Consider the following 27,553-nt stretch of genomic DNA (forward strand, 5'->3'; position numbering starts at 1 on the left):
GCCGGGCCTACCACATGAAACCAGAAATCATTATCTGCCAGGGCCAGTCACTGCATATCGGAACCGACAAGCACTTAGGCTTTCCTTTGGCAGACCCAAATAAAAAAGTAAAGCCTGAATAAGACCACCTTCCTCGAGGTATGAGACCATTTCTTTATATTTCAACAGTCTCCTGCTTGTTCCAAGTCACACTAAACTCTGTACATTGTCACATAAATTTAGTACATTCCACATGAAATGACTATCCTAATTTCCATTCACCTTCTCTAGATGTCCCGTAGTGTAAACATCTAAATCATAATACTGAGGAATTTGCAGAAGATTTGCCACTTTTTGTGCATCTGTTGAATACTGCAGAGAAAAAACAGGGTATGAGTACACTGTAGGAATTTTAATGAAATATTTAACATGCATTCACAGAGCAGCTGTTAGTTACCTTTGCCAAGAGCTGAGGAAGCACCATAATAAAGTGCTCAGTAATTTTGGTACAATCTTCCAATTGTATTTTCTTCTCTTTTACTGACAGAATCTGCAGATAAAGCATTTTGTTTCAATTATAAAATCTCAGATTTGAGTGGAATTTTACATGTAATCCAAGGTTAACTCACATGCCTTTGTCTAAAGCATACCAAGCTAAGATAACGATACTTTTCAACCAGATGCTTTTTAATTTTTTTATTAACCTTAAATTAGATGCAAATCGCTGAACAGCTGTATCTTGTGGATAAAATGCTCCCCATTTGTCAATAACATGCTTCAACTGGCTTTCCTCTAATGCTCATCTCCTTCAACATCCACTACTACTAAGATCTAGAGGTCAAAAGACACTGTGTCATTTCATAAGAATAAGCCATTTTATTTCCAAAGATATACGTACCACTAGGAACATGCTTTCTGGCAAAGCACATAAGGCAAAGAGAATGTGATTACAGGACAATAAATAAGACTAAGATGCACTGACTTTTTTGGCTGCACCTCTGCCCACTGGAGGATGACCTTCAGCTGCTTCTTTAACGGTTGCGAGGATAATTTCAATGAGAACACTTTCATGGGCATCACTCAGTGCTGTAAGTAAATCAGTCTCCTTTCAGCATCACACAAAAGAAAAATGAAGATGCAGCAACAGCTAATGTAAAGCCTACTCATTTATCTGAGCAACTGTGGAAGGACACTACAGATAGAAAGATGCAGTGTTGCTAAATAAACACCTAGAGAGAGTTTGATTTAATTTGAAAAAAATTATTTTCTACATTTACTGAACACAAAAGCAATTATTCCTCTTATGGCTAAACTTTTTAGGGCAGTTGGGCTCCCAAAAACACAGGCAGCTTTAGCGAGGCCTACTCCTACTGACTATTTCATTTAGGACAAACCTGCTTCTTGAGTACCAAAATGCTTTAACTCACTGGGTCTACAAACTTTGATTTCAATCACACAACCACCTGCAGTTCTACTACAACAACTATTATTTAACTTCACTTTAAAATACTTCTACAAAAAACTAATCCTCTAGAGTGTTAGATGTCTATGAACTCAGCATATTACTCATTTTCTTTTCAGGCGTGAACAATAGCCCAACAATACAGCACTTCAATCAATTAATAATTTTAGATTCTTAAGTTTTGGACAAAGAAACAAAACAAGTGAATGCTGCGTAAGCATTATGACTTAATTATGCACGTATTCTTGCAAAGTCTCTAAACTAACATTACATAAATACGGAATACTGAATAAAACAAATATATTGATACAAATATCACATTGGCAATATTGCATCTGCTTTGTGGCCCGTGGGGACCACAATTTGGGATCAAAGGGTATTGCAAGATGGAATGATCCTAAACTAGCTGAAGGCAAAGTTCAAAAAACGGTATTAAGAGATTCATTCAAACAAAACTAAGCTTTTTGCTTACCCACCTTCTCCATCTTCTTCAGCATTTTTTAATAGAAGAGTGGTCATGCACTCCCAGTCCTTCAGGAATTTGCCTGCCCAGTCCCACAAGCTGTCTATGAGGTATGCAACGTGTTTGTGTAGCTAGGGAATAAAAAACACGAGCTTACAGAAGCAAATACATCATCAAAAAAAATACAGCTTCATATATTCCTTTCCCTTTTTCCAACTACAAAGCTTTGTCATTCATACATATATTCACACACAGTATTCCAACATATTTAGTTTGAGGCTAATGAACATTTAAACACCATGTCTTCAATCTGATACAAAGCAGGAAAGTGGGGAAAAAAGCAGGAAAAGCAGGAAAAAAAGCTTTTCTTTTCTCTTTTGAGGATACCTTTCCTTTGTAATTTAAGTAATCTCTTTAAAACTAGCTTCTGTATTGCTTATATATTGCTGATCATAACAACTAAAAATCCATCCCTGGGACTAGAAACAAGTCAACATTTGCAAGCAATGTCTGGGAAATTCTTTGCAGAAGGACTCAAAACTGCTGTGGCTGAGACACTTTGGCCAGACATAGGTCTGCACCACTGCAAAAGCCAAATAGTGAAGTACAGCACTTAAGCTGATAAAACACTCAGCAAAACTATGCAGTTCTTAGTCAGCGTAGAGCCATGGCACAGCCACCCATATCTGCCTGCAGAAAGACACGGACACATACTAAAAAACCCTCACTCAGTGGCATTAGTCTTTCAGATTGTTTTCAGAAGCTGCTTCAGCACTGATTCTCTCCATTAGCATAGTTGTAAATTAGTTTTAACACAACAGAACAGAAATGGCTTCATTAAAAACTCTTCCTAGAGAGCAACAACATCCCAAACACCAAACATTTCAGAGCTCACCACCTGAAATAGCTTTCAAAAGGAAGCCAGTAGTTGATTTAACATGCAACACTGGATTTAAAAGGCTTACTGCAGGGACTATTCTCCTCACCTCACCCTCCAGGAAAAAACGTATTAATCTTTTCAACTGCTCAGTACTCGCCTCAAACTTCCCTCCTCCTTTGGGCTGAACTTCTTCATCTCCCTCATGACTAAGCAGCCTGCCAACAGAAAAGGAAGTCAGTCCAGTTCTGCCACATTCTCCTTATACTCATTTGCCAATGAAACACTAATTCTGTCGAGATCCCAAAGATTGTATTTCTTCCAAATGTCTACTTATTTACTCCAAATCACATTAGACTTTTTTATCAGATGAAAGGAAACGAGATTAGATTGTTTTCAGTTATGAGATCTGCTATTCCTATGGATGTAGAGACTATTTCTGACAGTTTCACAGGTAGCCTGCCAGCTTTCGGGACAACAGATGCAGATTCCACAACGTAGAACATATAATGAGGTAGGCATTTGCTCATGCTTGAAAAGGGGCTTGCTCTAGGCTGAATTTAAACCTTAAGAACAGAGTAGAGATACTACTACCCGACCATTATTCACATCGTGGTACATTTTGGAACTGAAGCTTCTTAAAGAAAGCATAGTATCTTGTATTTATAAGAGGCAATTTACTCCACGAATACAGTGGAAAAACTGTCCTTCCTCTTCTGCCTGAAGTATGAAGCACAATGTGACACTTCAATTTCCATTTCCCTCTTTATCCAAAATCAGTGTGATTGTACTGCTCACAAAAAAATGCTAATCCCAAGATAAATACAAGAAGGCCATCCCTGCAGATTAATGGAAGGCCCAAATGGCTTGGATTTAAGAGCAGGACCACACTACTCAATGTCAGTAAAAGCTTGTACTTTCAGAAGGTGCTTCTGCTGGTATAATTTATGCCAGCTAAGTAAGTATCCTAAGTTAAAAATGCAGACATTGAGGAGATTTCATGGAAACCAAGAAGAAGGGGGGGAAAAAAAAAGCATAAACATTTATACTAAAACTTCTCCCAGTATGACCAGGGAAAGGAGCGTGTCACTAACATCTCCATCACACTAGAACGAACATTTCTATACTGGCAAAAGTACTAGAGAGAAGAACTGGGCAAGCTAGAACAAGAATGAGGTTTACAGGGACAAAGTGCCCACACTGCACTGTGAAGCTGGGTAGAAAAAGTAAAGTTATCAGGGCAATCACTTCAATGGCAAAAAGCAGCAGTGTTCTGAAAGGAAAAACACATGATTTATGATAGAATATCAGGACCAACACAAAAGACTAAGTAAGACTAGCAGATGTGATAGAAGACTCATCAAAACAGAAATTTATCTTCATTTGTCTTTCTGTTGGACTTGGCTCCACAAACACCAGAATGTCAGCAGTTTAGCTAGATAGGAAGAGAAGCTAGGAGGAGATTCTGCACGTGTGAGAAATACAAATCATTATTATTTCTGAATTTTTCCCCACAAAAGTCTTGCCAAAATATTTTTATTTTCATTCCTCTTTGTAAGGCAAAAGTATTTCTCTCAGCCATACAGACAGAATATTTATTTCTTTTCTTTTTAGCACACCAACTCCATTCACTTCATGCAACCATTGTTATAGTAAGCCCATTTATAAGAGTTACTCCTGGGGAAGATAAACCCTGTACTTCATTAACCTGACAGAAAACTGGGAGGGCTTTTTAATCTGCTGCATCTCTCATTATTCAAAGCCTTTACAGTGTACAAGGCAACTTCCAAAGGGAGAAGAGGAGGCCATTTTTGTGATTAATCACCAAAGCTATGGAAATCCAGCAGATGCCAGGTGATGAATTAGCTTGTAAGAAGCAAAGCAACAGGAAAAGTAAGTAGAAGGAAAGGAGGTATGCTCTCAACATAGCATGGCATCTGTGGATCAGTCAGTTGTTTCACATTCTCTGTGTCAGTCTTGCAACTTTTCTCATGCCCGTTGCACCAGGGCTGTGCACGGGAACAAATGATTCCCCCCAGACAGCATTTCTCTTTTGATTCAGCAGAAGAAAGCACATCTACTATCCTCGTGGTACACACTTCCAGCAGAAAAATGAATGCTTGATGTCCCTTTTAAATAAATCCACCTTCATTCTGAAACAAATGAGAATATGCAAGAAGTAGACATGCAGGCAGAGATACCTTTTATAAAGGAATTCCCCGGCTGCTACTGCAAGCGGACGGTGTGTGGTATAAACAAACTGGTATAGCGTTTCACAGTCTTCAGCTGATAACACATCCTCACAGTTCCTAGGCAAAAATAACAACGGAAGTTATAGTTCAGGTTTATCTGCAAAGAATATTATGAATGCTATGTCCAGCTTTTACTAGACCTGATTCTCCATAGCCGTGCAACTTGTTTACACAGCTAAATTTTTGTAGGATATATCCAAAAACGCTATCAAACAAAATTGGCACCATTCTTTTACTCACTTTGTAGAGAAACAGAGGTCTGTACAAGCCATGACGAATCAGGCCCACTGCATGGACATGAACATTAATTTAAAGTATAATTAAGGTTGATTAGTGGTCATGGTAAAAGGAGTGATAGTAATAAAATAGGAAAATCATGCCTCTACTTTATGCTTAGGTATTCACCATAGAAGATAATAAACAAGAAGCAGCCTTCATTTTGTAGTACAAATTCTTTTTAAATGATTTACTATAGTATTTTAAAACCTATATTCGATTACACTAGGCTTATACAGAGTCACATGTAAAACGAAATCAAAACACATTCTTGATAGCATGCTTTTGACTGTGACCTATCTGCGCAGAAACACTTGAAGTTGCAATTTTTTTCATTCAGCTACACAACTTGAGAATACCACATGCCAACTAGTAAACCTAGAACACTCTATGAGAGGTAGAAATGGTATTAATATCAATCTTTTACAAAAAGGAAACTGAAGCATCAAAGTTGAATAACCCACCGAAGGGACACCAGAGGAGTGAAGCCCAAAGCAAGGATTATAGTTTCAAAATGCCTGCTTCTTACTGCCACAGCAATGTCGTTTGATTAAGCTACTTCAGGGAATGAAAGAGCAACATATGAGATCCTTACGCTTACTACAGCCAGGTGAGGGGAAAGGGGTTTTATTTATTACTCCACTCAATTCTCAGCTAGTAACATTTTAAAACCACCTATAGCTGTGGTCCAATACCTTCTCTAAAACTGAGGATTCATGCTCTTTATTTGTTGGGAGTGATGTCTTACAAAAATTAGCAGCCCTTCCTGCACTTGCCCATTTGTCTCCAAACCCATTGCATCCTTTAGCATCCTCACAAGTCACAAAGCCCCAAAACATCCTCCAACCTGACTGAAAAAAAGTGAGCTCACATTAGGTAAGAGTATCACTGGAGTGTCCATTGCAAATATTTTTTAGCACTCTCTGGGATTTAAAATCCGTGGAGAAAGACAGCACTCATTTCTCAAAGCCAATAGCCTCTCATTTATAGAAGCTGATACCCCATGAATTTTAGCTTTACGATGTATTTACTCATGTATCACTTGAATTTTTCACATTTTTTCCAAGGTTGCTTACAATGGTCACTGGAACAGTAAAAAGGTTTTTAAACGGAAGTGCTGATGGTATGTCTCCAAAAGTGATGGGTCAATCTCACAAGATAATGCTTGCTCTCAACCAAAAAGAAAAACTGCCTTACATACTTCAGGCAGGTTTTGGTGGCCTCTTTTAACATGCAATTCCCTTGAGTATGTATTTGCAGTAATAGGACGTATAAAAAGTGTTCTGAGTATATACATCATGAAATCGCCATAAAGAAAAACATTTATGCGACTGTTATGCAGCCATCTACAGAATTGGGGAAATAGAGTAAAAATGTGTTTATTGAGGTTGAACAGTAAGAAACTTAAAGAGGCAACACGGTGCATTAGAATATATGAATAAGCATTGGTGTGTCCTGTGAAGCCATGAATGAAGTATCAAATTTATTAAACTTCTACAAGTTTAACAAGTGAGAGTAAAACGAAGACTGACAACAAATTGCACTTACAGGAGTAAAAATACATGATATAGCAAGTCTTTATACTAAAAGGCTATGGTGAATTTACTGAAATAAACTAGCAGTCTGACAAGGTTTATTTCATTCTTTTTAATGTCAATCTATTATTTAGTTCTTTTAAAGCACTGGTTTCTATGAAGCTGTCCTTATTTTCTCTATATATATTTTTAAAAAACTGCAGACAGCTTGAAAAAGAAGAAATTTCTATACAAACATACCGTGATCTAAAGAGGGCCAACACAGAATCACAGAACGGCTGAGGATGGACAACACATCTGGAGATCATCTAGTCCACCCCCCTGCTCAGAGGAGGATCAGCTAGAGCAGGTTGCTAAGGGTTGTATCCAATCAGGTTTTGAATATCTACAAAGTCAGACTCTACAACTTCTACCGGAACCTGTTCCAGTATTGGACCACCCCCATGGTAAAAAACGTTTTTCTTGTGCTTAAATGGAATTTCCTGTATGAACATGTCAGTCAAATGTACACTTTTTTTAATACTTGAATTTTTTATTCTTTATAGTTCCGGTTTTCTCTTCTTAGCACATGCATGGAAATAGTGAATGCAACACCTGTGTGTCTCTGTGTAAAAAAAATTCCTTGCCTAAATTGTTCGGATAGCTTGAAGAGCTCAGCAACATGCCTGCCTCTTTTTGGGTAGAAATTAAGGACTCTGCCTTTCCAGTACAAATGAAACTGTCTTTCCTTAGAAATCTCCTTTCCTTAGGAAATGACCTGGGGGTCCTGGTGGGCACCGAGTTGAACATGAGCCACCAATGTGCCCTTGCAGCAAAGAAGGCCAACAGTCTGCTGGCCTGCATTAGGAGGAGTGTTGCCACCAGGTCAAGGGAGGTGATCCTTCCCCTCTCCTCGGCACTGGTGAGGCCACAGCTGGAGTACTGGGTCCAGCACAAGAGACATGGACATACTGGAAAGAGTCCAATGAAGGGCCACGAAGATGATTAAGGAACTGGAGCATCTCTCATGTGAGGAAAGGCTGAGAGAGCGGGACTGTTCGGCCTGGAGAAGAGAAGGCTCAGGAGGGAACTTAGCAATGTGTCTAAGTACCTGAAGGGAAGGTGCAAAGAAGATGGAGCCAGGCTCTGCTCAGTGACAGAACCAGACGCAATGGGCACAAACTGAAACGCAAGAGGTTCCCTCTAAACATCAGAAAACACGTTTTTACTGTGAGGGTGACAGAGCACTGTCACAGGCTGCCCAGAGAGGTTGTGGAGTCTCCATCACTGGAGATACTCAAAAGCCATCTGGATGTAGTCCTGGGCAAGCGGCTTTAGGCGGCCCTGCTTGACCAGGGGGCTGGACCAGATGACCTCCAGAGGTCCCTTCTAACCTGTGATTCTGAAATCCCAACCTCCTTGTTTTTAACTTTGTCTTCAAAGAGGCTAGGAATTTGCCCCAGTTACATTAATCTGTAGCAGTGTTATATCCTCCCTCCTCAAGACAAAAGTAAGTCATATACAATAGCTCTGGCCATGTATAAAGTACTCCCTAATAGCACAGAAGCAAAGGAGGGGAAAACAACCCATTTTCTTTGCAGCACAGGCTGACAGACACTCATGACACCACTTGAGCACCTGATCTTTTTTTTCTTTTCTTGAACCGGAGGGAATACCTGTACGTACTACTACTACTTTTCACATACTGCTCAATCACTACTCTCTATGATACAACGAGGTTTATACTCATAACTCCCACTCAAATGAGTGCTTAGGGGTTTTACTTGCCTCTGGAAGTAGCAGCACTTGACTACACCTGCTACCACTACCACTAATACTACCACAGTAAATAGGTGCCTTTCTTTTTTACATATATAAGCCAATCATTAAACATTCAAAGAATACTTCAAATACAGCAATAATACTGCTGCAAATTTACAGCCCTCAGAATGCCAAGCAACAGATAAAGGTTAAGCCAGAAGTGCCTGCCAGTGTTTAGGTGCCTAAAAATAAACAGGCTTGACCTTCCACATACCAATGTCATGACATACCATTTTCTCTGCACTTCAGTGTGAACATGTCATGAAGAAGAAGTTGGGATATTCTAGGGGGAGATCACAGATCCATTTTGTTCTGCATATGGCACCAGTTAAAAGATTTCATATCTTGCTTTTTATTGCATTTTACTGTATGCAAGAGACATGACTGCTGGAGTTGCCTCGCTTGGTCTGTGCTATTGCTTATACCAAGGATAACCATCAAAATCGTGACAGTAAAATAAAAATGCACCTGATGCACTTTTCAAAGTTTTGCCATCTTATTCTTTTTGTTTTTAATGGCTGTGCAAGGAAAGATCTGGCATACATTATGGGGACATTGGTCATACAAGGTATAGCATCCCAATCAAAAAAAATTTATTAATTTTGCATTTAAAATTAATCCAAGTTAAACATCCAACTCTGCAATTTGCCTAACAAATGTCAATTTCTCCTCTGAAGTCCATGGCTTAGCTATGAAATAACACTACAGAATCAGAGTTCAGCTCTCTGCTGACACTGAATTACTTGTCATGGGACATCTACACCTACCACTAGAACTAGTAACATATAATATATTACTTGCCATGGCATCTTTTGCCAAATCTAGTTTTCAAGTTTCTCCTACAGTGTAGCCCCTCCCCCTCCAAACTAAAACATCCTTCCCAGTCTAGTTGAGAATCAGAAGAGAGACTAAGATTTTTAAGCACAACAGTGACGTACCCCTACTTGACTTGGGCCTCCTGTGCTAAGCAGGACACTGGGAACTTACAAGCCTCAGTTTCTTGACTTTTAAGTTGGACTAACTCTGCTGACCACTGTCAAAGCACTGTGGTGAGAATTAATGTATTTATCAGCTCCATTAAATAGTTTTTAAACTATTTACGTGAAGTCCTCAATGAGTGCAATATACTCACAGTTCTCACCAAGGCAGCTCTTCCAGATTTCAAACTTGAGAATTTTGTGTTTAAAACTCAGTTTAATTTCTAGTTATATTTAACTAATGTAATACAAGGTAATTTTCCCCTTTGCTATTTACATATTCAAGCTATTTGTAATTTGTGCCCCTACCTGCACCACTTGTAACCCTTCCTCATTCATCTACTATAGTTACCTAATTACTTTTCCTGCTCTTTTCCAAAATCCCTCTGCTCTTTTAGGTAGTTAAGCACACAAAAATGAACAGAATTGTCCGGCAGTAGGCACACTAAACTAATTTGTCTCCTGCAGGGCAATGTCTTCTGTAAGATTCCTTGGTCTCTCATTGTCACTCATGTTTTCTCCCTCTTCATTTCCTTCCTAGTTCTACCCCCTCTCAGATCCTTTGCAACATTAATGCTAGCAATTATGCATAATTCAGTAGCATTAATAATTTCTATTATGCTAAGCCTCACAGGCTCATTTCAGTTTTGGGATCGCGTCATGCTGTGTAAAAATAGAAATCTACTAGCCCAAAGACCTTGGCATTCAATTGAGGCAACGTACAACAAACAAGAAGAAAAAAATCTCAGCTCACAGGGATAGAGAAGATGAAAATACAAATACGGATTTGAAAAAAACAGGTATATGCATAGCAAGAAGGTTTTGAATCAGCACTGGAATTTTTTCCTAATAATGCAACAAATCTAAGTGAATTGAAAAGATCAGTGTTCTCACTGCCTCTCTAGCTAGCAAAAGAGAGAACGTAAAGGCCAGCATAGCAGTTTTATGGGCCAGTAGTACACCGAGTAGTCAGTGTATATTCCACAGGACTGGAATGCAGTGATGGTTAAGAGATGGTCAAAGCTGTTACTAACATACACAGAGCACAGCTCCACTGCAACCGTAAAACATCACAAAAATAACTAATTGGCAATGAGGTCTTGCTGCTATACTCACCCAAAAGACAATTATGGAGCCAGTAAAAGAGAGTTGCTTCTTGCCAACACGTCATGAAACAACAAAAGATTTATTCCAAGATTATAGACATGTTCTAAAGCTCAATACCTGACCAGTTAAGATTATATTATTTGTTAAAAATAATCTATGATTCCAAATCAAATGTAGGGAGTTCATGAGATAGAGGTTCTTGCCAGTAGCTTTAAAAATAGAAGCTTGATCTGAAAGGTCTTTCATGTCTCACTAAAAATGCAAGTTGGGCAACTAGAATTCAGTTGCCAAATTTGCAGATGACAAAAATGAGCCATCCACAGAGAAGCCAATACAGCATGACAAAAGCGGCAAAAAAATTGATTACATCAATGCATACAAGAAGAAGTACCATTTATACAAACTGTCATTTATCATTCCTTAAAGGCAGGAGAATTGCTGTCCCCAACCCAATTTCATGCTTTACCACATGTATCAAGCAGCATTACTGCTCAATATCCAGATACTGGTTTTGAGCTATAAGACGCACCCATTTGGAGAAATAATAGCCTGAAATTTCTTTGCTTCTGCAATGCCAGCAGCGAGTCCTTTCTGACACTATTGTAGGTACTGAGGCATAAGCCCTTCCCCTGCTATAAAAGCATCTTGATGCAGGCTCTTATGAAGAAGTCTGTACACGTGACTGTCTATAGTCTGCATTCTCTTCACACAGGTTTTATAGACTGGTCAGTACTAGTCTTATCAAAGGGAAGAGTTGTGATTGAATTTGCTTATTGAGTCCCCAACTCCCACTTTCATCACTCAATAATTAAGCCAAATCAGCAGAGCTCAGAGCAACTAGGGGCGAAGGGGACAGAAAGGAGGATGGCTACGCAACATATGAGCAAAAAGAAAGAGAAGCATGTATTTGCTAGGCCTCCACACAGCCTAATAAAAAACAATTTCAAAATGTATTCATTTTACTTATGAAAACTACATTTTACGATGGAAAAATGTCATTCAGAAAACTTCAGAAGGCATTTATTCACATTGGAAATAATATTTATGAAAAATTAGGAAAAAATTGCTTCAAGGAAAAAGAAACATTGATCAAACTTTATAGCTGCAGCTTGCATTAATAAGAACATGATCCCTTATAATAAAGCCAGAGATGATAAACAGCTGCAGTGCCAGTATAGCACTTGTTAGTTCAGATACAGAACAAGGGCAGCCATAACTGGTGTACAGCATCTTTGTACTTCAACAATGGTGTGCTGCTCCTCCTAGCACAGGGACACGTTATACACATAGACACAGTATTGTGCTTTGTTCCAATAGCTACACACCATGGAGAACCAAGGGATGTAGAAATGGACATTGTAAACACAGAAACAATATAACCCTAGCTGCTACTAGCGAGGCCCAAACAACGGTACTCCCTTCAGAAAAGCATACTATGTTCACAGCATCATACGCTGCTCTGATCTGTACGCTGAAGTAGGCCTAGAGAAATGCCACTCAAATCAATGGAGTGTGAAATGAGATAGGAGACCAGACTATAAAGCAGCACTTCAATATACAACGTACTTGAAATTTAATGTAAATACCTACAACACCATATTATTTGGTCCATTAAGGTCTACATCCTCATCTAACAATGACCAATTCTTCTGGCTTAAACGGAAAAGCAAATCCCACAAGGCTATTGGACAATGCGCCATGCTGTACATGGAAGTAAGCATCTGCATCAGCAGAATTCAACTTATACTCTGAGACAGAAGAGACACTTATAGAATCATTAAGGTTGGAAAAGACCTCTAAGATCATCGAGCCCAACCATCAACTCAACACCACCATGCCCACTAAACCATGTCCCTAAGTGCCTCATCTACATGTCTTTTAAATACTTCCGGGATTATTGAGTCCTAACATCTCAACTGTATTAACAATGAAATGCAGTGGGTTTTTTATTCTCATTTTGCATTGAAGAAGAGGGACAGAGAATTTATTCTTCACATATTTTGCAAATAAAGCCATTTCTAAAATAAACATGCTGCTCAAGGACGTATCAGAATAGGATTCGTATACTTCTGTAACATTAGTCTAGTTTTTCCCCAATCTTCCAGCTTGCCATTATCCTACCAAATCTATGGCTGGCAGGTAATTTCCCAAGAAAATAACTCTTCTGTTAGTTTTCCACTTCAGCAGAACCAAGATACCATACACTTGCTCATTTCCTGTCAGTCTGCTGTGGGCTCAACAGCTCCCAGATTCTCTGCCATCGAGCCAAGAATCTGAAAGTCCAAATTCTAGCAACAGCCTCAAAGCTCAAGGCTTCCTGCATCAGGTGGGGAGACAGGGAATATGGCAGAGGTCCCTGAGCTCCTGGTCAAGGCCTGGCAACCCTTGGACAGAAGATGGGGTGGGGACCCCCATCTTCGGTGGGGACTTCCCTCAAGACAGGTAGATGCTCTATTTGAGAAAAGCCAAAATGAAAATGTGGAATTTCCTTTCAGAGGGAAGTATAAAGATACAAAAATGTAGTTTTCATACTGAATCTCAGAACATTGGTATTTCCCACAGAAAGAAAATGCCATGTCTTGAGCAGTTTTAACTGTAACTCATATCCTGTCAGGAGCGACTGTTTCCCAGCATGTAACTGATTACAGGAAGATTCATCAGAATTGTATCTGGATCTTGTTGCCATTAAAACAATACAGTAAATTAAAAAAGAAATTATTTACTGTGACATAAGCATCAAGAGTTTCATGGCTTGAACTGCTACTTCATGGTCCTTGTCCAGAGGCATGGACACAATTCGATCCTAATGGATGTAAAATGACAATAAAAAGATGTAACATGGTTTGTTCTCAATAAACATATATTTTTCCTGCAGCTAGATCATCTACACTAGTAGAGCAGAGATTTATTTTTATTTCAGCAGCTATTTCCTAAGAGACATAAGGCAACTTGATTACTACCAAGTAGTTCCCCAGCCCCTGAAAATTAACAGCATGTTAATTTTTTAACTGAATTAATCAAGCAGTAATATGATATTTTTTTATAGATGTAATGTATGCGTTCACAAGAAATCAACTACAGTCTACAAATTAAAAGTGACTGACAACTTGTTTCTAAGATGTTACTACTGGCACTTCAGTATGTTAAATGAAGGTAAGCCTCAAATTACAAGCATTATATAATCAGTTTCTCCCATCAACAATAAAATGCGTGTACCTACATGTTACAGAAGCCAGTGCCTTGCTGGAAAGACAATTAGGACTTGGGTCATAAAGGTACTTCATGGAACAGCAGCAATATTCCTGACCTCCAGAATTCACACTATTGTAACTTGTTACACATGCAAACACCTCAGAAAACAGTGGAAATTTTCCTGTCCTGTGTACCCAAGAACTCGCAGTCCTCAGTGCGGCCTGCGTCTTTAAGGTATAAACCTTTGGACTTGCTTGTTTTGGGACTAACAGCTTTCTCACTTAACGTATAATTTCTAAATCTCTATTCATTTTACTTTGCACCTTCCTTTTTCTCACAACCCAGCTGCCAGGTGTGGAACTCCATGAATCCTGAGTTTGAACGATCAAGGGTAACACAGGGAACATGTGAAACTCCCGCTTGTGGGAAATGGATTGATGGTTATATAATTACATTTCCCATGACTGAGAAACCATGATTTAAACTTTGGAAGATTCCAGATCAGTCCGTATTTTGTGTGAAGCTGTTTCAGTTTCTTTTGTTTACAGGGGAAGGAGGTGGTGTATTTGGGTTGGGCTTTTTTTGATTGGTGGGACGGAGTTTGCAATAATCCGTTTATACAGCATCCTCCACACAGAGGGAGATCGCAGTACAGACAGATGGAAGCTATTTCCTGTTGCTTACGCAGCTTACGGCAACCTTCCTTTAACCAGGAAGATAAAGGACTACCACAAAACTGTTTAAAACAGGGGTTAATCTCAGATAGCCAAGTTTCAACCTGAATAATTTATTCTTAAGATATCAATATTAATCTATTTCTTGTTCTTTGAGGACGTGCGATAGGTATTTTTTACTATTAGCAACTGTTTTGCCATACAGGTAAGCCCTGCACCTGTTGCAAAAAGAACATGAATTGCCACCACATGCAGGCATTGATTATGTACTGATTCAGAGGGACTGAGATATCAGTCACAGCACTTTGAGTTTTCTTATTCAAATACCGAAAAGGCCCAGCCCCACTGGGATAAGAGTAGCTGATGAAATCATTACCAAGGGCAGGATTAAAAAAGTAAAGGGCTTACTTCTTAACTGAGTCAGGAAGTTGGAATATGATAAAGGCAGTGTACAGGGTCAGTGTGGTCACAGAACAAGCTCTCAAAATTACAGCATATCATCTGACTTGTTCAGAAAGGAGATAAGGGATCCTTCTTCAAGATTCATACTGACATGGTGGATCAAGAGAGAGCCATTCCCACATCAGTGTGATACATGGTCAGCCAATCCAGTATCTACAAGGTTAACCCATTATCAGGAGCAGCAAAAAAGGGACCCTTAGAGTGTGAAATTCTTTGTAATGTGCCAAAGATCCTGTAAAAAAATCTGGGCCATTCTGGATGAATGGTGGAGATAACTGACCACAGTGCATGCTAACGCCATTTTGTGCATGAACTAAAGTGAAACAGAAAATTCCATAGAAACACGAGGGAAACATCTCTGCAAAAGTCCTTCATCCACTCAGTCAAGCAGGCTGTTTCTGAAGTACTCTAAGCTCGGGTCAGTCAAGAGAGTGAGGAGATCAGCTCTGATCAAAACATCAAACCCTGTGTATACACCCAACCCAGACTTAAAAAATAGCAAACGGCAATCTATTTACCTTGAATCTGCTAGTAAAGAGATCCATCCTGGAAACAAGTTCTTTTCTGCTATAAATTCCTTGCAGTCCCAGAAGACACTTCAACCGCACTTCAGCTTGCTACAAGACAAAGAGAAATCGGCCAACAATTAAAAACCTGTATCTTTGATGTTATTCACTATTGGCATTTATTTTATGTAAATAAGAGTTCTTTGTGGGTGCCTACAGCAGACTACCCAAATACTGACTCATCTTCTTTATTAGCGATATCAGTACCATTTTGTTTGTGTGCGCACACCTCTCTCTCTCTCTCTCTCTCTCTCTCTCACACACATGCACAGAGGAAGCCTGCAGTGAGTCAAACTTAAAGGTGACATCAAAGTTTGTGTTAGGCTCCCTAAGAGACAAAGAAACTCTCACAGACCTTACAGTTAATAAAAGCAACAGAATGCAAAAGATGCAAGAATTGTGCTATTCACCTGTTAAAGACATACAAAGACAAGAGTATGGATAACCTACAATCAGCACTCTTCCATACATCAGACTGTTCGCTTCCTTTCAACATTTGACTTGGACAATCATTAAACACTGACAAGGACTCCAAGAAATTCTGGTCCAGCAAAAATTCCCAGAGGAAGAGGTACACTTCAGAAATTCACTAGCTTATCATTGTGGGTTCTCACAGATACAGAGTCAAATGTTACCCCTTCTCCCTATTTCTGTTTTACACTAGAACACTGTATTTTAAGCATTCTAAGAGAAGGGTTGCTTTGAATTTGGCCTAATTAGTTAACTTAGGCAAAATATATTTAGCCCTGCAAGGTGTTATTTCATATTACTAGTACTGCTGTTTCATAGATGCCTCAAAAAGAGGACTCTTCCTTATCCAGCTTTTAAATTATCGTACACATGTTGCTAAATCTTTCAAATGACAAAGTTTTAAATGTCATTAAGAAAGTAATTTTGAGGATCTATGATAGAAAAATCATTCTGCTCTGTATATATGCGAAGAATAATGCTAAGAATATCAGCAGAGACACTTAAATGAACTGCAGGCTTTGAATCAGTCTCTTCATATTTCTTCCTTAATTCCTCTTGCTAACAATAGCAGTAAGAATAATCAAGGAAACCCAAGAAAGGAGACCACCTACACATAGGCTATCCATTACTACAAGTTCCTGTTCACCTGCTTAGATGGAAAGCAAAGGACGATTCCCAGTAGCAGGCTTTGACCAACAGTTTTGTATAAGGCAGCTTTTTGCTAGAAATATAAAATGAAAGATCAAGAGGTGACAATGCTCTAATCTGCCTGTGACACACCAGCAGTACATATTCTGTATTGTACTTCAAAATTAAAGGCCTTGTCTGCAAAAAAGACTGTTGCCCACATCTTTGCTTCCTACAGCCACAAGGGCTGCAGCACAGAACTCACTCACAAACAGTCCCAACTTGGTACCCATCACTGCACACTGGCACAAACTCAGCTCAGTCAATGTACTGCAATCCTGCTTTCAGCTGCCCTCAGTATTCTATCATGAGGTTTTGCTTGTGAATGGGGACTGCATTTGTGTTTGGGAAAAAGGAAAAAAAAAAAAAAAAAAGGAAAAAAAGTTTGCGATGGTTCGTTGGATGGTCATATAGACCTTGGCGCACAGCTAGTAATGTCATTTGCATTTGTCAGTCAGATGGCATTCAAGCGTAGGTCTGCAGATATAAAGTTTAATGCATTAAAATAAACCACCTGCCTTCTAAGGTATCCTCTTCCCACCCAAAAGCTCTCAGTCACAACCCTATATGTATATGTTTCTTTTAAGTGTTGAGGAAATTAACTCTAAGAACTATGAACAAATAACTTCTTCTGGCTAGGACTAGTTCTGCTGTCTTCCTATGTTTTCAGCTGCATTTTCTCCTTCTCAACCACCTCTCCTTTTCTAGATTCCTCACTCCTCATAGCTTCTTGATCATTCAAATTACTTCTAAAACTATCTCACTGCTTATCTTTGGCTCCGTTCGACAGTAATGTAGGCAAGTACAAACACCCAGCCATCTACTCCCCTCACCAGAACTACCATTCTAATCTTGACGAAATACCTGCCTGTTTGGTCTTTCAAAGTTGTGACAGAGGGAATTATGTAAGCACATTTTCAGGATGCTCTGAACACACACGATCCATCAGCTGTATCATAGTATATTTCAACCCTGACCTGCAGACTGGCAGAAAACATCAGTAAGATGGTGGGCAGCCCTAGTGACCCAAAGAGCTCTGCATGGGCTCCAGCACTGCTTAGATGCATTCAGTTACGAGATTTCAGCCTCACCACTATCACAGAGATGGGGCGATTCAATAAGCCTTAGAAGTACAGGCTGGGACCTGGATGATTTGATGGGGTAGCGTTGGGTCATTTTTTTTCTCTTCAACACTCTCCAAATAGTAAGTTAGAAAAACCAGGTCTACTTCTGAATTACTCCTGAACAGTGAAGACAATCCAGCTTACCTGTCCTACTGAGGTAAAACATAATTAAAAAAAACACCCCCACAAAAAGCATCAGTATGTACACACAGAGATGACCTTTGAAGCGAAAACCACTATTATAACATGAACATTTGAAGAAAGAAGTATTTCAGAAATTCCCCATAACAACGGGATCAATTTCTATAGCCATGTTGAATGGGAGGCAAAACTAAAAACCCTTTCAATTTCCCAAAATTTGCCAGGCGGATTACATGGTTAGGACACAGATGTTCATTTCAACAGCAAGTTCCTGTTTCCACAGGATTTCTGTGGGTGTTTTTCATACTCTAGTGAGAAAACCTCAATAGCTTGCCCTGAAGTTCTAGACAAAGCTAGTCTAACATGGTGGGAGCTGCCAAGTGTGCAGATCTGCATCTACATTTTCACTTCCTTTGCCTTCCTGTCTGCTGGTTCTGCCTTCCACTTTCCCCATCCTTATTCTTCATTGTCTTGATTCTTCTGGTCTTTAACTCTAAACTTTTTACACAGCACTTCCCTTCAACAGCTGCTGCTCAGATCAGCATCGGTTTGATTGGATCTGGATGCTGATTTAGTAGCTATATATTCCCTTGAAAGAACACTAGTGCCTTTGAGCACAAGTTAGGTGCCTGCGTTTCACAAATGCACTGATAGGTGACTGGGCTTATATGTAACATTGTTCAACTGCACACAGCTGTCAGATTTAGTATCAACTGTTGCTTGATCTTCAAAAATAAAAAGTCAAATTACTTCTAGCAGATGAACATAAGCTACTCAAAAATGTATCTTTATAGCACTGTTCCACAACTCTTACTGGGCCAAAGAGAGATCCTCATACAGAATTTTGAGCATATGACCACTGAATTTGGAACACCTTCTTCCACCTAGGAAATAACCTTCCACGTAAAAATATAATGTTTCATATGAGGGTATAATAGCAAAATGGGGAAGAATGATTATATTCAAATAAAAGACTTTGAAGATAAAATGTTAATTTTATACTTACTTCCCCCTCCCCTCTCCGCTTTAAAGCTTCCCAAATGACTGAACTTAATCTCTATTTACAGCATTGCAGATGATCCTGGCCAGGTTTTCCCCCACCGTTAGAATACTTCTGTGGTTGTTCCACTCTGGGGCCTAAATTATTTGGCAAACTTCTCTACATTATATTCTAAAAGAAAATTAGCTCTGGGAGATATCAGTTTCTTGCCACCCACCCCCAACAAGACGGGATGGAAATGCTTATTAAGGAGGAGTAGTGGGAAATAACATTCAGATGTATATAAAAGCACTGCTGTCCCTGTTGCTGCCAAAAATGCCCTGCTCTCATTTTGGAATCAGGCAATTTAACAGTGGCTGCAAATCACAAAGCACAGCCGGGACTGCAACCACCAGTAGTGGCACACTACCAGGTCTCGGCCAAATGTGGAATACGGAAAACTTCTCACTTTATTTCACTTTGCTTACATCTGCATTGCTTTCAGATAATAAGCTTTAGAAAAACGGCCGTTTCCAGTTCCCAATAAATGACACTGGATGAGCTATGTGCATTAATCAGAGACACCAGCTGTTAATTTTCACTGTACAGCACTGGGAATGAAGACACATCATCTTCAAAAATGACCTTTTCTTTTGCGAATTCTCCCAACTGAACATATACTAAAAAGATATTCTGATCAGATAAAATTTATGCAGGAAAAGACGACAGTTCTTGATAGATTTGTTGTTCTAAAAATCTAAATACTACCTTTACAGTAATGGCACAACACAGGGAAGTAAGAGGCTTTGTGCTCCCCCTCCTGGCTTTGTGGTAAACTACAATTTTATTCACAGAACACAAACATTACCTAAAGCTGACCAAACATTACCTAAAACTGAGGATGTTTCAGAATTTATACAGAGACTATATACACTTTAAAAGGTGGCCTGCAGAAGTACAGTGTGCCAGTTCCGGTAATTAGCCATTCATGATAAATATTCCTCTTTTCCTAAAATCTCTCATGCGTTTTAGAAGCATGAGAAAAAAGCATATTTTTGAGTTACTGTTTTCTTTTGGTTGTTTTGTTTGTTTGTTGTGGTGGGGTTTTTTTGGTTTTTTAAATGTGCCTCTACTCAAAAAGAAAAAAAAAACTTACTATAAGGAAAAGGAGAAAACCCTTTGGGAAATGACTGGACTTTCTGTAAATATTTTCTATATCCATTTAATTCCAAATGAGAAATGCAATATTGAAGACTACTTTACTATAGGCAATATTTATTTGTTCATTTTTTATAAAATAAAACAAAATTTTAAATGTAGCCATCAAACCTAAAAGCAGAATTTTAGTCAACGTTTAACACTACATGGGCTCAAAGGATGTAGGCCATTTTACAATTCAGTAATGGTTCCCAATTCAGTAACATATAAAAATAACTGCACACACAGGGACACACACTGCTACAGAACTGGAACAAATGTTCCCTGTTATTTAGTGCTACAATGGCTTTAAAAATAAAACCTGCAATGGGGAAGAAAGTAAATTCCTTTTTGTACCACCAGAGTCTTAAGTATCTACTCTCAAGAATTTAAACGTTAGGATTCTCTAAAAAAAATTTTTAAAAAAAATTTTTAAAAATTCCCATCTACTGCCCCCAGTAAGAAAAATTAAAACTTTACCTTATCATACAGCATCCACCCAATGTATTTTAAGTAGCTATCATTTAAAAAAGTATCTGGGTATGTTTTAATCCAGCTGCCAATTTCTTCAATGCAAGTTGCTCGGATCTCGGGGATCACATCACTGTGAAATCATAAAATTGTAATATTAATACATTAAAAATGCCTAATATATATTAGTTACATTATTTGCAATATCTTTATTTTCTGGAATTGCAGAAGCATGTATAATCCATAATAGTATCTTCATATTAATGTTCTAAGTTAGTCTTCAATGGACAATTAGGCCACTTTTAGCTACAAAAGTTTCATGCAATAATTACTTTGTAATTCTGGATATCTTCTCAATCACAAATGCACTGCTCTATAGCCAGCAAGAAGAACTTAAGAGAGGTCCTTTCATAAGCCCAAATTCTTTGAAATAATTTAACTGCTACACCTCCCTTGAAACCATCAGTGCCTCTAGGATGTTTAACTTGATTCTGGTATCTGGACAATCTGAGCAAGAGTTTCTTGGGAATGCAAATACACATCACAGCTTTATTTTTATTCTTACCGGTAACGGTTTAGAAACGTCCCTTTGAAAATAGCATTCATCATGTTCTGTATCTCTAGAAGCTTATGCTCATACTGAAATACAAAGAGAACTGAATGTTAATATTGGTCCCACAATTCAGTACACACGAAAACTTTGCATCAGTGCACTTACAGTACTTCTGTGGTGCAAACTGCCAGCATTTACACATGGTACCAACATAAAATGAGTGGTCTGTATCTACACTAGCAATTGGCCTTTTTGTAGCTACATCCTGATGAAAGATTTATCAGATACCAACTGCTAGCCTGGATAACAAGGTATAGCACATAATGTGTTTGATATAGTGAGTCTTGAACTATCAATACACAGAAAGATACAGCACAACTATTAAGCAATCTTCACATATAGGTCCGAATTCTCTCTTTACGCACTTAAACAGAGATGGAAGAAAGACAGAGAAGGGAATTTTCAAAATGCACCTATTCCACAACGAGCATGTATTTTTACCAAGCCCTGAAAATCTAGTTTTGAACTTCTGGAAACCTAAGTCACTTAATAAAAACATTCTCTCATCAACAGCATCAGGAAGGGCAAAAAGTTTGGTTTTTACCCCCAGCATACACATTTCCTCTGCCTTTCCCATAAGATCAGACTTATGATGATACTAAAAACCCCTGTATCACCCAAACACTTCTTCCCACAGAATTAGGGGTTGTTTGTATAACAGAGAAGTCCATGGGCATCCAAAGCTCAGAACAGAGGTCAGGAGAGAAAGAACTACGCTTGATGTTCATCAAGTCACCTCACTCTCAAGCCAGAATTATTTCTTACAGTTACAGGCCTGTCTCTAGGAGTTGATAAGGAGCTGTCTGGCTGAGCGAGGAAGAAATGACAGAAACTGAACAGCAAGAAAGATACAGGTAATATCTGAAGTTACAACAATTTTTACAATGCATTACTTATACACTGATGGCAGCTATCCTGTGTCCTTTTCCATTCATTGAAATTCAGGTCAAGAACTAACATTTTGGCTTATAATTTGTATAAACATATGCAAAACTGCACTCCCACGACACCAGAGCTGCTAATGCAATTACATGTGTGTGTAAATCCATATTTGTGTAGACATCAAGGGCTAATGATGCCACTTTAGAGAAGCAATTAGGAGGACAGACATCACAAGTTAACAGTACATAGGACAGTGATTCCCTTAGTTATTTTTGTACCACCTAACCTAGCCAGTCACAACTGCTCTGCACCATGCATTAGATAAACATATAAACTTCGAAGAACTGCAGTAACCCAAAAGCAAGCTGTCAGCAATCCCTCTTTTTACATCTTCACACATCTCCCATACAAGACACTGGCCTAACCTCTTTCCTTTTTCTCTCTAGTTGGTCAAGTCTGTAACTGGTCCTCCTGCCACTTATCCTCTTCTTCTCCACCTCATATAATCTTTGAGCATTGTGCTTGTTGACATCGAGGTTCAGATGTACGCTTACAACTGCTGTCAGAAGTTTCATTGCTAAAAAGGAAACAAACCAAACATATTTAGCTTAGCTCAGAGATATGTAGCATAAATATGTTCACCACTTTACCACAAAAAGGATATGGTTAGCCAAATCTAGTTTATTATCCAAAACACGAACACTACTAGATTATAGGGGTTTTTTTTAAATACAGTGTTTATTTTAAAGGCAGACAATGATCAAAAACAGAAAATTTAGTGATATTACTGGTGATTTACAACTTTTGGCCAGAGTTAGTCAGAGAAGTACTTTACTGGACAACTGTCGTCTTAGTTTATGTAATTTTGATTTTTCTGCAAAAGAATCTAGAGTTGTGGAACAGGTGATTTTCAGTAACAGAAAAAAAACAAGCGAAGCTGGCCCATAAAAGGCTGGGAATCTTAATATTTTACTTGAATTGACAAAAATTCATGTTCCTCTAAGGATCACTAGATGATTTGCATAGATTTCAAGCGGGAGTTTTTTGAGCCTTTAAAGCAAACAGTGTACTTTAGAACAAATTATACTTTAAGCGTTCTTTGCATGGCAGAAAGGGTATTCACTGGCTTTAGGGGAAAAAAAAAAAGTTAGTATCATCATGCTGCATGGAACAAAAATGTCTAATAAGCAATGTTCTTTTCAGCACAGGTACCACAAGAATAGCAGCTCTCCAAAGGAAGCTTTTATAGGTAAAGCATTTAATGCAACCTCATTACATTAATCAGTGGAGGGAGGAAAACAACAAAATAGAAAACTGGCTGTGAAAAATCAGTTAGTAAAAAAAAAAAAAAGAATCAGAACACAGCATAGTTCTAAAGTTAGACTCATGTCAGACATTAAAGAAATTTTCTTTAGAAAGAAAAAATGGTCTAGATCTATCATATCTAAAACATCCAAATTCCATTCAGTTACACACAGGAACAAATTATTTATATTACAGTAACATACATTAGGAGGAAGGCACTGTCAATGCATAAGAGAGCAACTCTTATGGAGCATAAGCTAGAGTAAAGAGAGCTTTTCAATTTTGAGCAGTTTTGTTTGTACACAAGTCAAGAAAACTCACGGTCTACAGCAACTCTGTGAGTTATTTTACCTGCCAAAGTGCTTGTGTGTCTAAATGCTCTGACCATAGAGTCCGCTAAGCCTGTAAGCAGTGAGATGATAGTATCCATTAAATAGCTATCATACAGGATGCTGCACTGGCACTGTTGGACAAGCACTGCAATAAATTCACAGAAATTGGCCTTGAACTTTTTCCAGTAGGGTCCTGTTCTGATCAGCGGGTAGTCTTCATTGTCCTGCACAAGAAAGAAGAGTCAAGAGAAAACACACTAATTAGTTTTGTTTGTGCACACCATTTACATCTCTCCCACTGAACATCAGAGAGAATTTTGCTGACAGTCAGCTTCACCTCAGCCCCCCCATAACTTTGTTCATGATTCTTACGCGAAAGTAGGGACATGCAACTAGGTTACAAGCAAGCACTGATACAAACTAGCCTCATTAGCGCAACACTATCATGACAGCTCACATCTGAAAGCAATGTGTGCGAGGTAGCTGCGAAGGGACAAGTGGGAGAGGGCACAGGAAGCCACAGCACCTTAAATAACATTCACTGGCATAAACCATGAGCACTCCTGGCCTCTTCTACTTCCTCACAGGTCGTAGTGCCTCCCCACTTCCCATCCTTCCTGTTCCTGCAAGTGCATGGTAAAATCCAGGAGGAAACTGAAGTGACTGAAAAAGAACAGCTACTTTGCGAAATTATTTTTCCGTGGCATCAGTTCCCCAAGATGGTTCAGCACGTAATTACACAAATGTGCCTTAAACAAAAGATCTGACACTGGGGAAGTGAAAATAAACAACTGTGGCGTGGAGCAGGATGGGACTGTGCGCCTCAGCAGCACTGCCAGCTCAAGGAGTTTATCAGGCTACAGCTTACTGACAAGTACTGAGTCACTCACCTACACCACCAGCACCTAAGTCTCCAAAAACCTCCACAGAAACAGTAAGTAAGCAGTACCTTTGACATTATGCAAAAAGCAAGTTACAATAAAGCCACAGGAGTGTTCTCAGTGAAGTTGATTCTGCCAGGAAGAAAGGAGATAGGTGGAGGTTCGCTTGACTTCTCACACAAAACAGTGCGCCTCATGTGAAGAGCACACTAGGAAGACTTTGTAGATGCCAACCTCAGGCAGTGTGAACACTTATTTCATTTGCACCTCACAGATCCCAGGAATGGCTCTGAATATTAATTTGCATCCTGATAGTTTCAGGTGTGAATGGAGCCAGGGAATTCCAAAACTTCACTCACTATGGAAAACATCATCCTGAAGGCAAGCCACTATTCAGCTGGTCCCTCAGTTGGTCAAACACCTTCTCAGACTTATTTTAACCCGCAGCTTCAGACCCAGAATAACCTCCTGTACTTACAAAGTGCACTTTATGCTCTTCTCTTGTAACTTTGTTTCCAAAGCACAGATCCATTGCTTTCTTGAAAAATAAACACAAACACAGAGCCATCTCAGGGATGCCCGCAACCCAAAGCACATTGGAAATTTGGGATTTGGGATGCGTTCCTGCCCAGGTTGCACGAGTCCCTTCAGAACCTAACAGTAGTAGTAAGTGCCAAGACAGAAAGGGAAGTCCCCAGCAGGCCCCATTAAATGCTCCTTGATCATGACGCAAACAGTAGAAAGACAATCTACAACTTCAGGAAGTACCTACTTGATCACAGTAGCTTACTCCTCAATCTGAAAAGCAGCACAAATACAGGAAGACATCTCACTTTTTAAAAGCATTTCTACTGTCCATGTATATCATACTGGGATACTGTTTAATGGTAATACGCATACTGTAAATACATAGGCAGCACAATGGGCACACCACCTGAATTTAGGCACCTAACTTGGGATTCACTTAGATTCAACTCTACTTCCAGAAACCAAGTCAGATTAGGCGCTTAACACAGATTCTTCCAGAGAACCATTCAAACCACTCAACTGAGGTTCCTGCCTTGACTCATCCTGGAAATGTTTCTTTTTTTCATACAGAGTCTATGGAAAAAGAGGAAAGTCAAAGTGAAGTGCCAACAAGGAGTTAAGATGAATTCCCCACGATGCTGCAAGAGGCATTACAGAAAAGCTCTTTCTGTTCTCAAAATATTCTTCTAATCAAACATTTATGTTTGCAAGAGAATGTTTTGATGAAACAAGCCTTTGAACAAATCTGTCTGTCAAAACCTCCGTGTGCATACATGTGCACACATGTATGCATGCAGGTGCGCACGTGTGTGTGTAGAGCTTGCTGGAAGGGATGGGGAATGCTCTTGAATACCACTTGACGTACACCACTTGCAACTTGACATACACCACTCCCTTCAAAATACTATAGGAGCAATTCATCACATATAACTCAGCGAGTCACCTTCACCTCCCTTTGACATCAACAGCAAGAAACAGGCACTTCAAAAGCGTGAGCGCGTTCATCCAAACCAGAGGTCTAAAACAGACCAGATGAGGCAGACCTCAGAAGTGCACGATTATCTCCATTCACTAACACGCAGTTTAAGATCACTAGTTCTGATGTATTTGCCTACACTGGAAACAGGAAATACAGTCAGAAAATGCTACATTAGAGTTGCAGAGAACTACAAAAGAACTTTACCATGTCCACCGGCCAAGTAACTGTCAGGATCCAAGGATAGGCCATGAATTTCTTGTACTGCAACCCGGTTTCCTGTAATGCATGAGACAAAACTTGAAAAACTTTTTGATTAAATGGCACAGTTAATTCATAAAGACAAAAACATCACAAACCACGCATCATATTTAAAAGGCTATTAAAACTTAAGACAATTTGTATTGGCTCATACAATCCAACGCACTAAACAAAATCTTATCCATTCTCATCTCGTTATTTTTTATTTATAACCAATGATAGAAGAAAAACACACTTTTATATAAAACCTGAGTTTTCTTGCTACAAGTAAGAGACAATTTGTCTTTAAAATTTATAAGCAAACATATACAAGGTACAATCCTCATTATTAATTCCAAGACATGCCTCCCCAGCAAGTCTAAATATATATCCCTTTCCAACATTTAGTAACTAGGTACTGTAAAACATCTAAACTCTAGAAAACCATCCTGAGCTTTTCAAATTATAGAGAAACGTTTTCAGCACTAGTGTGACTTGATTTGGAGATGTTTCCTCAACTCTGCAATTATTCCAAGACAAAAGGCATGAAATCTACAGTTCTTTATTAGGCTCAGTGAAGCACAAGTTTTCCTATCCCCACCTGGCTGTACAGTTATGCATCAAACGTAACTCTTCCATTGCTAAACATTTCAGCAACAAAATGGGAGAGGGAAGGAAACCTAAAAAAGAACAAAAAAGTGCTGCAAGAAATAAAATTGCCACATACAGGAAGAAAAGCAGAAGACAGAAACAGAATAGTTTAAGAAAGAGGGAAAACAAAAAGCAGTGGTCCTAAAGACAAGCCTCTCTCTCCCCTGAGGAATACTGTGGCCCACAAAGAGGAAATAAATGCCTCTGACTTACTATATTAAAGCCATTTTCTGCTTACAACACCAGTACAAGTTTTCACAGAATCACAAAAAGACTGAAGTTGGGAGGGACCGGCTGAGATCACCTAATGGTTCAAAGCTGCACCAGGGAAGGTTTAGACTGGACATTAGGAAACACTTCTTTACCAAGAGAGTGGTCAAACACTGGAACAGGCTTCCTAGAGAGGTGGTCGATGCCCCAAGCCTGTCAGTGTTTAAGAGGCATTTGGACAAT

General features: G+C 39.0%; 1 protein-coding gene across 1 annotated transcript in view; it reads right to left on the reverse strand.

Annotated features, from left to right (window-relative positions):
- Positions 1–27,553, reverse strand: part of LOC142073954 (cohesin subunit SA-2-like) — a 61,216-nt gene that overhangs the window by 22,568 nt on the left and 11,095 nt on the right. Inside the window, exons 7-19 of the mRNA XM_075134294.1 lie at positions 26,417–26,488; positions 23,844–24,048; positions 22,613–22,764; positions 21,258–21,331; positions 20,702–20,825; positions 15,575–15,673; positions 13,452–13,531; positions 4,983–5,090; positions 2,891–2,999; positions 1,918–2,035; positions 962–1,065; positions 437–529; positions 262–351 (exon numbers count right to left, since the gene is read on the reverse strand). Coding sequence (XP_074990395.1) covers positions 262–351; positions 437–529; positions 962–1,065; positions 1,918–2,035; positions 2,891–2,999; positions 4,983–5,090; positions 13,452–13,531; positions 15,575–15,673; positions 20,702–20,825; positions 21,258–21,331; positions 22,613–22,764; positions 23,844–24,048; positions 26,417–26,488 — 1,428 coding nt within the window. The remainder of the gene's footprint in view (positions 1–261; positions 352–436; positions 530–961; positions 1,066–1,917; positions 2,036–2,890; positions 3,000–4,982; positions 5,091–13,451; positions 13,532–15,574; positions 15,674–20,701; positions 20,826–21,257; positions 21,332–22,612; positions 22,765–23,843; positions 24,049–26,416; positions 26,489–27,553) is intronic.

The sequence above is a fragment of the Calonectris borealis genome, chromosome 1, assembly GCF_964195595.1.
Source record: "Calonectris borealis chromosome 1, bCalBor7.hap1.2, whole genome shotgun sequence".
NCBI lineage: Eukaryota > Metazoa > Chordata > Aves > Procellariiformes > Procellariidae > Calonectris > Calonectris borealis.